Source organism: Chaetomium strumarium (genome assembly GCF_033439665.1).
Source record: "Chaetomium strumarium strain CBS 333.67 chromosome Unknown B0T15scaffold_1, whole genome shotgun sequence".
NCBI lineage: Eukaryota > Fungi > Ascomycota > Sordariomycetes > Sordariales > Chaetomiaceae > Chaetomium > Chaetomium strumarium.
Window position 1 is genome coordinate 5,244,597 of NW_026944429.1, and position 13,752 is coordinate 5,258,348.

At 52.6% G+C, this 13,752-nt stretch overlaps 1 protein-coding gene across 1 annotated transcript; it reads right to left on the minus strand.

Annotated features, from left to right (window-relative positions):
• Positions 1-6,642: 6,642 nt before the first annotated feature.
• B0T15DRAFT_426734 (uncharacterized protein) lies at positions 6,643-9,995 on the minus strand. Its single transcript, XM_062865657.1, has 3 exons — positions 9,255-9,995; positions 7,897-9,165; positions 6,643-7,844 (listed from the first exon to the last, which is right to left on the minus strand). Exons 1-3 carry the CDS (start codon positions 9,506-9,508, stop codon positions 6,977-6,979), a joined length of 2,391 nt encoding a protein of 796 aa, XP_062726742.1. The 5' UTR covers positions 9,509-9,995; the 3' UTR covers positions 6,643-6,976.
• Between the last annotated feature and the right edge of the window lie 3,757 nt (positions 9,996-13,752).

A 13,752-nucleotide genomic window follows, 5' to 3' on the forward strand; every position in this document is an offset into this window, starting at 1 on the left:
AGATGAACTCTGGCTTTTAAACATCGCGAGATGTTCCTCCCTGACGTTGAGACAGACGTTTTGGTGGATTTGAGACCAGGCCGCCCTGTGGTCAGTTCCGCGATAACAAACTTCCAAGGGTCGCTCTGTACCATGCAGTGCATGAAATACAAAACAGGCTGTGAAATATACCGTATGGTTATATGGGAGGCCCGGCAAGACTGGGTGCATTGCCGCGTGAAGCGCTGAAACCAGCGTGACGCGTCCCACAACACCAAAACACACTTCAAATCCACCCAGACGAGGAAAGGATGCGGCGTCCGCGCAAAATCCCACTCATGGAATTGTGAGGTTTTTGGTCGAGTCCCGCTTCTCGCACGTCATCTCAGAGCCAGAATTTCCCATCTTCTCACTCCGATACAATGTCATTGCTCTGGACAGCCCAAATTCGAACATTATGTAAGTGCATTACCAGTATCGCCTGAGCTAGGCGCAATATCTAATATATTACGACAGCTCACGATGTTCGGAGTCTTTCGCAGATGAGATCACTGGTACTAGGGTATCGGCAGTCTGGTGCCATGTTTAGGTGTCTCTCCACCACGAGTAGTCTGGCAAAGAAGTCCAGGAAGCGAGCACATGAAACGGCACACGTCAAGCATGAAACCTCTTTATGCTCAGACGAAGGGAGACTGAACGAAGAACAACGGACCGTTTTCGACCTCGTGGTGGAGCAGGGAAGAAGTGTCTTCTTTACGGGTCCTGCAGGCACCGGCAAGTCATTCCTCCTCAAGAAGATTATTCGAGGCCTAGCGACGAAGTACCTCGGAGAGAGCGAGCGCGTTGCCGTGACAGCCTCCACGGGCATTGCAGCTCAGAACATTGGTGGTACGACGCTTCATCGGTTTGCCGGAATTGGCCTTGGCCAAGCACCTACCGAAAAGCTCATTCGGGACGTCTCGAAAAACCGGTTCAAGCTACGGCGTTGGCTATGTGCTGATGTCTTGATTATTGATGAAATCTCCATGATTGACTGCGTCCTCTTCGACAAACTCGATGCGATTGCGCGTGCGGTACGAGAAACAAACCTACCGTTCGGAGGTATCCAGCTCGTCCTTTCTGGCGACTTTTTCCAGCTTCCACCAGTGAGGAAGGGATCAGATGACGGCAGCCCGAAGTTCTGCTTCGAGTCCAAGACATGGAACCACGCTGTTCAGCATACCATCGGTCTGACTCAAATCTACAGGCAGAGGGATCCTGAATTTACCGTAATGCTGAACCAGATTCGAGAAGGCTGTCTCTCCCCTGTTACTATTGAGACGTTCCGAAAATTGCACAGGCCTGTGGAAAGTAACGCTGCAGTGGCCACTGAGCTTTTCCCGCTACGCCATGAAGCAGACCGGGCGAACTCAAGACGACTGCAAGATATCAAGGGAGTAGCCCATAGCTACACTGCAGAAGATGGTGGGACAATCACAGACCCGGATACCCGCAAGATGCTCCTGAACGACTGCATAGCCCCCCAGTCCCTGACATTGAAGGAAGGAGCACAGGTCATGCTCATCAAGAACATCGATTCAACCCTCGTGAATGGGTCTCAGGGCCGCGTCATTGGCTTCGCAAACAGGCATTCGTTCTTACACCGTCAATGGGACGATGATGATCCTCATGACAGTATCGTACCGGCACGATCGTTCGATGAGATGGTGGAGAAACACTTACCCCTCTATCCAGTGGTCCGTTTTGCAACCCAAGATGGTAGCACCCGGGTCCATTTTTGCGAGCCGGAGGAGTGGGCTGTTGAGCGATGGGTGCGCAAACCATGGGTGGACGACGGCTGGGTCGTTGAGAAGCTGGCAACGCGCGTTCAGGTTCCTCTTCTCCTCGCATGGGCGCTCAGCATACATAAAGCGCAGGGTCAGACACTGGACCGTGTTAAGGTAGACCTCAACCGCGTATTCGAGACTGGCCAAGCCTACGTCGCCCTCTCACGCGCGAGGAGCACAGGGGGGTTGCAAGTCCTGAACTTTGATCCGAGCAAGGTCACAGTACATCCCAAGGTCAAGGCTTTCTACGCGAGTTTGCCAAAGACTCGGAAGTGATATTTACTTTCCTGTCGCACATTCTCTTCTGATGATAATGATGGTATTAACCTCGCGTCTAGAAGGAGGACAAACTCCTACCCAAATCCCTTTAAGGAGTAAGCAGGCGAGATAAGCTAGATACCGAATCCTGGATGGCTTGTATGTACAAGAAAGGTGGATCAAACCTGGCAAGGGGGGCTTACTAGCTGGCACTTGCTGGCTGGGTCTTATGGTTGACAAGTCTATGTTGGGCTGTGTACCAGAGCCCAAGGCCAATCGTGGGATGACGGTCTATCAAGAACATTAGCCTCAGTGTATTCAAGCATTAAAGACAAGCAGATCCAAAGAGGGCGACGGGAGTTTTTCAACTCCGAGATCAGAAATCGCCCGAGCAAGGACACCGAGGCTCTGCAACAAGATATAGCGAGGCAATACGAAGCCGAGTCTCGCACTCGGAAAGTGTGCGAGTGTCCTGTAGTGGTTTAGCACACTGTCGTGCTAGCTGTTCAACAGACGGATACCATGTGACCTTCCGACGGGCATGTTACTGATGTAAGCAGCCAGCATTGTTAGCAGGTAAAGGTAGGGGTAGTCCCTGAGAATTACCTATAGTACGGTACATCCGGCCAGCCAATTTCTCGTTGATGGAACAGACTCTTTTGGGAGGTAATCAGACGGATCAGAGCTCACTCGGATCGTTAACAGTCAAAGGATAAGATCTTCCAGGGCGGCGCCGGTCATAGGGTCATCACGTCGCCGGGTTAACAGCCAGTATGTAGAATAATGATTGTTGGACGGGCGTTTGTCGAGTTTGCTTGGAACCCAACTACCGTGACTACCATCGTATTGTACCTCTACCTACCTAGCAGTGTAGGCACCCAGGTGGGTAGAATGGTACTGTGATAGTAGCACTACGCTGTCGTCGTAATCTATGCGTTCACTTGCTGTCCGAGTTCACTTGCTGTCCGAGTCTGAGGAACTTCCGCTTTGAGATTGGTGATCCAACAAGACGCCCATCCAGAGCCGGATCCAAGCTTGCCATCGTCTTTGAAATCTAAGTCAATTTGGGACTCCAACTCCACATCACTGGCAGTGCCAAACGGACTGCAGCGCCGCGTGTCCCTTGGACCTGCAGTGCTGTTAGGATTGGGCTGCCACGCCAACCCAACACTGGGCTGAATACTAACCTTTGAAGATAGTAGTTAGTCTTCTATACTGCTAGCTAGCTCGTATATATTCATCATCTTCAGGAGTCACCATCCAAACCCGCGACATGGAATGCTATAGAACGACACAATACTAGAGACGTTGAAGGAGAGACAGATAGGCGCGCTATGACCTACAGAAGTCCTTGCTCTGCTCATTAGAATTAATTCGCATAACATCTGGGAAGTGGTCAGCGAATTGAAGGGACCTTTTGCTACATTAAGCTCTAAGGAAGCTAGGCACCGAGGTAGGTAAGGTACTAATACTCCTGTACCTGAGTAATAAGCCATGGTATCTATACACCTGTTTTTCTAGACTGCGTTCAGAGCTCTACTAGTAGTCCTCAGAGCAGTCCTAAGAGCCCAGAACTTCCCTAGCAATGAAGGCATAGCGGATTACTCGGCGACGGAAGAAGTGGCTTCTGCCAGAGGGAGTATGTCCGATCGTCGTCAAGGGCGACGTACCTTAGACAAACTTGAAGACATCGCACCCTGCCAATAGTTCCGTAAGTAGACTAAGGAAGCCCTTTACCCTGCTGAGAGCTCCTGCGCTTTGATTTCATGCTTTCCCCTGGCCCGATGTGGTAAACCCCGGGTGGCATAATGAAGCCCCATGTTGCTCAGAGTCACATACTGTAGATACTGGATCAAACTATCGAACTGCGCTGGGGTCATGGACGCCTTGTCGAGATCGAGTGCCGAAGGTGCCATCTTCCCGTCTTTCCGCCCATGGATGCCTCGGATGATTTCGGGGACCGTGACGGTGACATTACATTTCGGTCACGGCACGTTGATGCTGCAGCGGCCCTCAATGACGGGGCAAACAACATCCTGTTGCCGCAATCGGTGATTCGTTGAACGTAGGGCCATTCCCAGGTATGGAACCCTTCGACCGGGCAAGGTGTGGTCGAATGTGGAAGGTGTCGCAGAGCAATCTCTCTCGGTCAAGGTCCGTTGGTGCGGCCCATCATCTTTCAAGACCTGGAACTTAAAGTCCGACGCAAGCCGGGGGAAAGGCAACTGCGACATTTTCCGCGCCACGGAATCAGCCTGTAGTCGCCTTCCCGTAGTGCGGCAGTCTTTTGAGCTCTTGGTAGGGAGGTGGTACCGAAAAGGCATCATCTCGTGAGGTGCAAATCTCAAGAAACCTCGACAGCGCCGCCATGTATGTATTGAAGGATGAGAGCTTGTATAACAAGCCCGGGCAGTTCGGCACGATTCCAAAGACTCGATGGGCGGTGCATATCGTTCCCAGCCAACCACAGAACTGGCGCGCGATGAGCATGAAGACCTTGAACTTGACGTGGTCCGGGTAATAACGTGTCGCATGGGCAGGCAGCGATCGATTTCTTAGTGGTCAGAAACTGGCTGCCCTGGAGGCAACCGTCAGCCGTTCACTTGAAGCAGCCTGAGGCACCCTGAGCGTTAGGTGCTGTTGCGCTCTTGCGGTTTGAATGACGTAAGGTCAGCAGTCTGAAGACCACTGCAGTCTCACACGCTGCGCGGCTGCGGTGTAACATCCGATACCGAGGTAGTGCCGTGACTTACTAGTAATAGTGTATGGTTGCCTGGTGCGATGTATGAGAATTACTAAGGTAGTATGTTACGGACAGGAGAGTCCTACTTTCCTAACATGAGACTTCCCCCTTTCTCTTGGCAAGGCAACCGCCTCCCATCCGCCCGGGTCAAAACCAAAGCGGCGCAGCAAGACAATCACCCACTCGGAATCCTATTTTCGGCAGCTATAGGCATTAGTACTTTGATGGCTTTGCACAAGCTCAGTCAGAAACTGGACATAAAATGGGGTGAGACGCCACACGCCCACCGAGTTAGTGTTCCCGACCTGCTACGCTGTACTAGTCTTCGGTGAGGGTCCGAAAGAGCCGTAAGCAGAAAGATAGCGAGGTACAGGTGCGCAACCCACACGATGAGGCATTGGGGGCGGTGCGAAGTCGGACTAGGTGATGCCACCGCGATGGCGTGATTACTCGTAACCTAGGTAGGTACCTGTCTACCTACGACTCACCTACTAATACTCCTACTAATACTAGGTAACCAGTAATGATAGGGAAGGTCCCACGCCCGGTAACCTTGGCATTTGAACCGCCACAATCTCAACATGAACAGCACGACCCTCACGTGATCACCCCTAGGCGAATACTCTCCGAACCGTCGCCAGTCAGTGTTCTGGTGTGCTTGTGACTGCCTTGTTGAACCTTGCTTGCTGTCAAGTTCCGCACGGGAACGCTGCTCTTGGAACGCTGCTCTTGGAACTTGAATTTTTCGCATATGAAATCACGGGACGATATCCAAATCCGATTCAATCATCAGAGGGAGGAGTATTGACCACCACGCGTCTTTCTCCTCGGGATTAGATAGCAACTGATAAACGCATTCTTTACCCATTGACCAACGGCCAAGGACTCCCCTCGCAGGCAACCGGCTTGCTTCGATTAAAATGCAGGAAAGCAAGGCTGCGGTCTGCCTGTGGGGGCGGGTTTTTCTTTCTTATTCTCCGTCCGATTGGGGGAGTTATGATACACCATGGCCACTCGCGGCACAGAGTACAACACAGGTTGCTAGTAGCTCCCTGAATGAAATTTCGCACACGCGAGAACTGGCAAAAGCCTCACCAGCTGAACAACGCAACCTGCGCCAATTGCTGTGATTACCGAGGGCACGTTTTCCCTTGAAGATGGGGTTGTCGGTGACTCAAGTGGGATGATGATCACAGCGTGGGGGTATGGGAGAAGAGAGGCAACTGATTCCTCGCCAGCTCCGGGCTTCTTGTGGCGTCTGTTGTAATGACTATGGCATTCAAGCCAGCAATCCCGACGATTTGGCGCATCGTTTGTGAGGCCTGGTCGGCAACCGTTAGACCGCTCAGCTTGCTCGCGAGCTCTGGGCGATTCTCAAGTGAATTAAGGAGAGAGTTTGAAAAAAGAAAAGTTGGAATCATGCCACCATTGGCATGATGCCTGATAATGGTGGAAAGCTGAAGCTTAGGGGATGGGAAATGTATGCAGTGTTCGACTTCTCGGGCAATTATGATATATACGGTGTCGTTGAGTAGTACCTAAATTCAATGAATTCGTTCCCTGAGATTTTATAGCATCAGCAAGGGTCGAGGAGGCCATGAAAGGCAGGTTTAGTAGTACCGCATGTATAAGCGGCAGAGATCTACCCAAGGTAGGTAGAGGTATGCTTTGGAAATCATATCGGGCGTTCAACGACTTTTCAAGTTGTTCAAGCCATGAAACGACGTTCAATGCTTTACCAGGATGCTAGGGGCCCACAGTTTCACTAACTTAAATCAAGCACAGAACTGGATGTGAATCTTGTATTGACAAATCCCAAGCTAAGCTCGCGTTGAACTTAGGGGGTCACACAGGTTGTATTGCTTGCTTGAGGAGTCTGAGTTTCTGGGGGACCTTAGTTCCTTATGTATACGGAGAGCCTGTTTCCCAGTCTTCTGCCCCTGTTCCTGCTGTACCGGTACTTCCAGTACCATGGCGTAAGAGTATGGAGGAGAGCGTGCATCGTAGTCCTCATTATCCTTGACGTCCGTATCATACCCCATCGTCGAGTCAAGGGGGAGAGGAACACTTCAGCGGACGCGGACGAGTTGTCGACGTGGTCCGGAGCGGAACAGGTTACCATTACTCGAGAAACACTTGCTTTGTGCGCCCAACGCCAAACTCTCCTATCTCAAGCAACAGTTCCTGCGTCAGGTAGCTCTCCATAGTCGACACTCTGCCCTGGCGTAGATGGCAATGGCATCTCCAAGTCCAGCTCCACGTCAAATGCCGCGTTAACCATGAAACGCCGGGTTTCCTTATCAAACCGCAACCATTTTCCGTCCTCTCTCTCCGCAATGCGACAGCCCAGCCAAACCACCCTCTCTCTCCTCTCCTCCATCATACTCGGTACTTCGAAATACTTGTCGTCATCGTCGATTCTCTCGTCCGTGACGAACCAACCGTCCGGGAAATAGTGCTCGACCCAAGAGAACCCTCGCAGCGCGAAGTCGTCAGGCAGCGGCCGCCGCCTCGGGCCCCTTGCCGGAGGGCCCCCTTCCTTTTCATCCCTCTTGACCTTATTCTCCTCGTCTTTATCCTCCTTCCAGCCTGGAAACTGTTCGCCACCGCCCAAGAGGCCAGCCAAAGCCTGTGATTCGTCTGCAGATGGGGACGAAGACGATCCAATCAGCGTGTTGAGCATATATGCCGTTAGCTTCCAGGAGAAATGTGGGGCCAGGTGGTCTATAGCCTCCGGGTAGAACGTAAGATGGTGAACGAAGACGAGAGTGACGTGCAGAAAAGGCAAGATGTTGGGGTCACCGAAGCGGCGACAAACGATATTATAGGTGCCGGTGAAAAGTTTGCGGGCGTTGTAGAAGTACCCGTCGTCTGCAATAGTGTTGATGCTAGAGGTGATCTCGGAGCTGGTTTCTTGCATGGGCTGGTCCTGAGATTCGGTGCCGCTTGAGCGAGTGATCTTGAGGGCACGGGCAATAGGGCTGTTCTCATCGCCGTACCCTAAAATCGCACAAATGTTGGATATGGCCATGTGATAGCTGGTTTGGATGGTTAATCAAGGAGTCGATGGGAGAGATAACGAACACATACCCTGACTCGCGCCACCGGCGCGTTGAGCGATTAATGTGGTTATCCAGTAGCTTGAGGAATTCGTCGATTGTAGGCTCCAGCTCTTCTTGCTGCTTGCTACTGAACAAGATCCCATGTGCCTTTACGAAATGCAGTTCGGTGGGCGGGAGTCTAGCCTGTTGCGGATTCGGAGCCCGCGACATAATAGGGTCAAACAAGGTCATGATACTTTCTCGCGCAGACGGGAAAGGCATCTCAACGCAAAGTGACTTCGCATAGTAGTAAAGCTGCTGGAGTGCGGAAGGACGAGCGAGGATTGCGAGATGATGGTAGAGTCTGCCTGTTGTGGGAGCCTTGTCCGAGGCCCGTGAATACCAATGACGGCTCACGGAGGTCCACACTTCTCGATCCCGAATGTCATCGTCCTCGATAGCCATGCGGTAACGGCCAAGGTCACCGAGGCACTCGATCCACGTGTCTTCGAACGCAGGCACCGTCTCGTAGAGCAGGGCCATCATCGAGTAGGCCATGTAGATAAACGTAAGCATGTGCTCCAAGCTGGCTGGGAGGCGGTGCCGTAGGAGCTCAAGGAAGCTGTGGATGCCGTGCCGCCACATCCGGGCAGGCATAGCGTATTTAGCAGCCAATCTCCTTAGTGCCGGACTTGCCGAGGGGTGCTGGGAAGCAAGAAAGAAGTCATGATGTTCGTGGAGCAGAGTACGATGGAGAGCAATCAAAGCCTGCCATTGATCGTTGTTGAGTTTGTTGCTGGCGTCGTTTTGCGAACTGCGGTCATTGTCCACTTCGATGCACTTGTTCTCGACCATTACAAGCCCCGCGTAGATTCCCTTGACCTCGGCAACCAGTTGCTCTTGGGAGATAGGCCGGGTTTCGGGCTGCTTGATAAGCTCTGGGTCCTCCTCCACGGGTGGAGGTGCCGGAACCCGTGCCGGAGGCTGGTGGGACTGGCGTGGCGGCTTGAGGAGCGAGCCTGAAGGAGGACGTTGGCGCGTTGCTACATTGGATTTGTCGTATGGTCGCAAGCGGGGAGCGGCAGTGCTGCCGTCGTCGGGACTCCATAGTCTGCCCTTCTGGGACGTCCCCCGGTCAAACTCGCCTCGACTGTCATCCAACGCAGGCTTTGGTGGTGAAGTGACCCTAGATACGGATCCCTCCCTTTTGAGGCTGGACACGGGGCTTGTGCTCCTGTGGCCTTCCGGGGTTGCTGTCGGAGTGTCTGGGTCAACCGCCTTCTTCTGGTTGGATGGTTCAGCGCCAGGGTTCCCCTCTCTGATATATTGTTAGTCGCCCAGGCGAAGCAGAAATGTGAGTGGAAAGGTGGCAAAGGACGGCAACGAAAACAACGAGTCGCAACACACCTCTGAGCAGCCAGCCACTGAGATTCAATCCAAGTAATCCTTTCCGAATCTGTTGTCTTCTCCTCAAGGAGCCGGGAGTGAGCATCCGTGAGATGTTGCTCAAAATCAACACGGGCAGCTGCATGAGTCTCTTGAGAATTCTGAGTATTCTGAGTGTTTTGAATCCCACGCCCGCACAGAGGACATTCAATCTTGAGCTTTGGTTTCTGCGATGCCCGTCGGAGATGCTCGTTCCATTTTTTGGGAAGATCCATTTGCTGAAGTTCAACACAGTGCAGACGACGGCGATGAGTCTCTGAGTGCCAATGCTGTGATGGGGGACAAACTTAGTACCTGAGAATCGATTGGTGCCTGTTCAAGTATCCGCACCTGCCGGTGCCGATGCAGTGTCCGTGCGTAAAGCGGGGTCGAGAGTGCGGCTCATGCGCAACCGTCTTCAAAAGCTAGAAAAGAGACAATGACGCTCTTCATCACAGCATTGAAGTGAGCAGTCTGCTTGACACCTTTCCAGACTTTATGAGAGCCTTCAAGTTATGTTGATGGTTACCGGAGCCTCGTTATCGATGGTGCGCGGAGCAAGGGGGATGGCATGCTTGTACTTGGCTAGGGTGACCCTGAAGCGGCTAGCTAGCTGACACTTTGGTTGCCTTCTTATCTCCAACAGTGGGCCGCGGACCGTGAGCAAGAGCCTCATGTGGGTCTAGCACACCCACACTCTAACCGCCCTCCATGACTTACCGGCATGCCCAGTGCATAGGTACATCTCATCCCCACAAACAAAACAAGCAGACCTATAGATTGGAGAGCGCGTTGACCGAACCCGCGTACAACGTGACAGATCAATCCTTTGACGCCCTCATGAAGCTACGATCATGCTGTCGTCCTAACAGCTGCAGCTTGCCTGTTGTCATCCTTTGTGCCGTCTACTGTTGCGGCCCTGCTGGTCAGCTGGCCGGAAACATGCGGCCTTCATCGTGGGAGGGCCAAAGGAACTGAAGAGGAGCCTCACCCTGCCCGACATGTGAATTTCCTTCCGGAACAAACTGACGAAAAGACCTCTTACAACCTTCTGCGGTCATCGCCGATCAGAAGGGAATTATTTGTGTGATCAAGTCGACCGATGCGAGACACGGAGCAACTCTTTCGGGTCCAGTTCTAGGATCTGATCCATAAGTGTTTTCGGCAGCGAAGGTTCCCGTCACTGGTTGTTGGTAGGATATCAAATCTGTACTTCCCCCATCTCACGGTCTCACCCCTGATTCCTGGTTGACGGAGAAGACACTTTGTCTCTAGATGATACTTCCCGGTGACCAATCTACTTTTCCCACGCCTTTCATTGGAATTTAGGCACCCGCCTTCTAGTTAGGCCCCCTTTCCTTCAGCTTTCCATATAAGCGTCCGGTGGCACAGCAAAGTGGCAACATCAACCGCTGTCGAGGTTCCATTGGACATGACAAATTAACACTTCATTGCTCGGAGTCTCTGGAAGTGGTCAGCTCAGCTGTGCCCGCGGCGCCCCGGTGGCCTGCTGAGACGGCATCCGGGCCTGCTGATCAGACACTGATCGATGAAGACGGGTCGAGTACACGACGCGTCTCGTCTCCTTTACCCTTGGTTTCACGAGTTATCAGCCCAGGCAAAGCGGGCAGTACCGCGATCTTCGCCGCCATCGCCTTGGGGCACCGTCCTTGGAGTTGTGAGAGAGGGGTAAGGCTTGGCTGGGTTAACCTAGAGTCGAGATTCGAGACGTTGAAGCGAAGGCACACGTTGGACAGTGAGAGGTGATCGACAACCGGTGAGCTTGAACGGTATCCTTCCCGCCTTGTATTGGCGCGGTCTCTCAACTATCAGCATCCGGTGAAAATTGTTCCAGCCAATGGACTTCACTTGACACGAACAGAACGGCATGACTCGACAACTCCCCAATCACATCACTAAGGTTGTGCGGTGACTTGTGCTCAGAAGGGTGACTCTTTGACTGCAATCGAGAAGGCCTCTTCCACTAGAGGCAGCGAGATCACAGCATCTGAACTTCCTCAAAGCAGACGACGTCTTCTGGGTTCCACTACACAAGACACGGGAGTCGGGGGCAAACATTGTTCTGGTGTTATGGGTACCGCGAGGCTGCAACACATGCCACGCTGTACTTGTTCACCAGCCTGGCGAAGACACCCTGCATAGCAATCCGTGGTGTGATGCCGAGTTGCCGATGCACAGGCATCCCGTTATCTTGCCGCTGATGCTGTCAAGTCTTTTGTAGGGCTGAAGTGCCAAGGGAAGAAATAGGCTGTGAAGTGAATGACTCTTTCCAGCTGCCTTGGCCGGCCGATGATGACCATCTTCAGTGACGAGGCTGTCTGCCTTCTCCAGTACCTATGTTAGCCATGTGGCTAGGTATGCGGCCCGTGAGGCGCTATTCTCGCAGCATCCTATATACACCGAAATCATTACAAAGGTAGTGTTACGTCGAGCTCGCAACCCATAGGTTGGTCGCTCCGAAAGGGGCCAATCGGGAGGCATAGCGGAGTAATTGATCGTGCTTCTTTCACGTCTTCCATGTAGGCAGTTACGTTTCTGTGCTATTTCACCTCCAATCCAAGTGCAGCTGGCGACTGGATAACAGAAACCTCAACAGCCTCAGGTGCGCACAGCAACAAAGCTTCCTCTTGGGCACCAAAACCTGCAGGGGAGGCCGTCGCCTTGACACCTATGGTAAGAGCTACGGTGAGCTGGTGACTCTGGTCTGGACCCCCTGGATTGGATGGAATGGCTGAACCGGGCACCACGTATGTGGCTAGGTCACCTCGCCCAACCCACGATTCGTCCTCCCTTGGTCTTTATCTTGCCTTGTGCCGACGCTTATTAGTTCTTTCTTATGCAGTCTGTCGACGTGTCTAGTGCAAATGCTTGCATTCGTGGGTTTCGACGACACAAGCAGTGTGCAGCCCCGTTCATTTCCATTGTTAACCCAGCTCTGTGTTTACAGGTCTCGCCCCGGTGACACTGCATCAGTCGGGACGCATTCTTCGACATGCAAACCAAGTGATAGACCATATTTCTTCATGTTTGTTTTTCAGCCACGCAATTCCAAGAGCATTGTTTGCTGTGTCTTCTGCAGATTTGGATGCCTGACGGATGCCCGGACGTTTGGACGCCCGAGTTTCGGGCAGCTTTGAAGGCGACACAGTCCGCCCCCTTGCTTTCGTGACGGATGCTCGGCTTTCGGAGGACTCAAGGACTTGAACTCGGAGTCCCAACTCAGAGTACTATTGCTTGGAAATGAGAGGTATCACCTTGCAGGGTGCACTGAGACAAGATTGAGATTGGGTCACAGATTCTGGAGGCACAACCACTCGGTTCCGGGCTTGAAACCGGTCATCCCAGTTCATTCGGGTCGGCAGCCATCCGACCAGCCCTGCAGCCATCCTTCAAATTCCCGCCCGGTGTCCTTGCTTCCCTTGGGTACCTCTATGCAATATGCCTCACATACCTAATAAGGTAAGGTAGGTACCTACCTCAAGTCCAAATTTCAGTGAGAGGCATGGTACACAGTCTATGGTGTACAGTGTAGATACCAGGCAGGCACTTGCATTTGTGCACTTTACCTCAGGATCGATTAAGTGCTGCATCATGCCTAGGCGCTTGAGGCTTCCAGTTGCGGACCACCGATCGCCCAACCAGGTGCCTTACGTATGTACTGAGCAGTTACATCCCCTCATATCTACAATTCTGATAAGCACCAGGTATATAGTATGTATAGGCGCTGTGCCAGGGCCTGCCCGGCCCGGAGCTCTGACCGCTCCCGTCTGAACTCTGAAGTGCCTGGTGAGCCCCGCACACCGAACCTTAACGATGTGGGGCCGTTGCCTCCACGGTTCCTGGAATTTCGGTCGCCTCCCCATAAGGCAGTTAGTCTCGGAACTTCATCCCCTGCTTTCCTGTTGATTCACAATCCCGCCCAATGTAAGGGCTGGCGGCTAGAGTTGCCGTTGTGTGCAAGATCCTTCGAGCAATTGCACTCCCTGTGATAGGTTTATGGGAGTTGCTATGTACAAGGGCCGACTTGGGCAGTCGGTCGTCGGCGAGGCGGTGCCGAGAAAAGACGTCGACGAGCATGAGTGGCTCATCCGAAACTGACGTTGTGATACTGCTTCATGAGGAAGCCGCGAGCTGGATAAGCTGGGACAGGGCCAGAGGCTTCCTAGAGGCCCGAGCTTCCCAGAGTCATGCAAACCTCTATTTCATATTATGAGTTGAAATGAACGGAATGAAACCTACCTTAACTATATGTAGCCAAGGCAATGCCTATATCAACATCGGCGGCTCGCTGCTTGGCTTGGAAGACTGATATACAACCCTTCTCTTCTCACTACCAGGTATAACTAAGTGATGACGGCCAGGTTGAGTGCTCGGTCAACGCAGGGAAGCTTGTCTCTAGTGATGTTTGATTACCGCTGAATCCATATCAATGAACAGGCTGTCATAAAATTGTCTATTA

Excerpts from the sequence above, each read along its gene's own strand:
- B0T15DRAFT_426734 (XM_062865657.1), bottom strand. The coding sequence starts at position 9,508 with ATGGATCTTCCCAAAAAATGGAACGAGCATCTCCGACGGGCATCGCAG. Across the intron at positions 9,166-9,254 it reads CAGTGGCTGGCTGCTCAGAG|AGAGGGGAACCCTGGCGCTG; the intron begins GTGTGTTGCGAC and ends ACAATATATCAG. Across the intron at positions 7,845-7,896 it reads CGCCGGTGGCGCGAGTCAGG|CTATCACATGGCCATATCCA; the intron begins GTATGTGTTCGT and ends CATCCAAACCAG.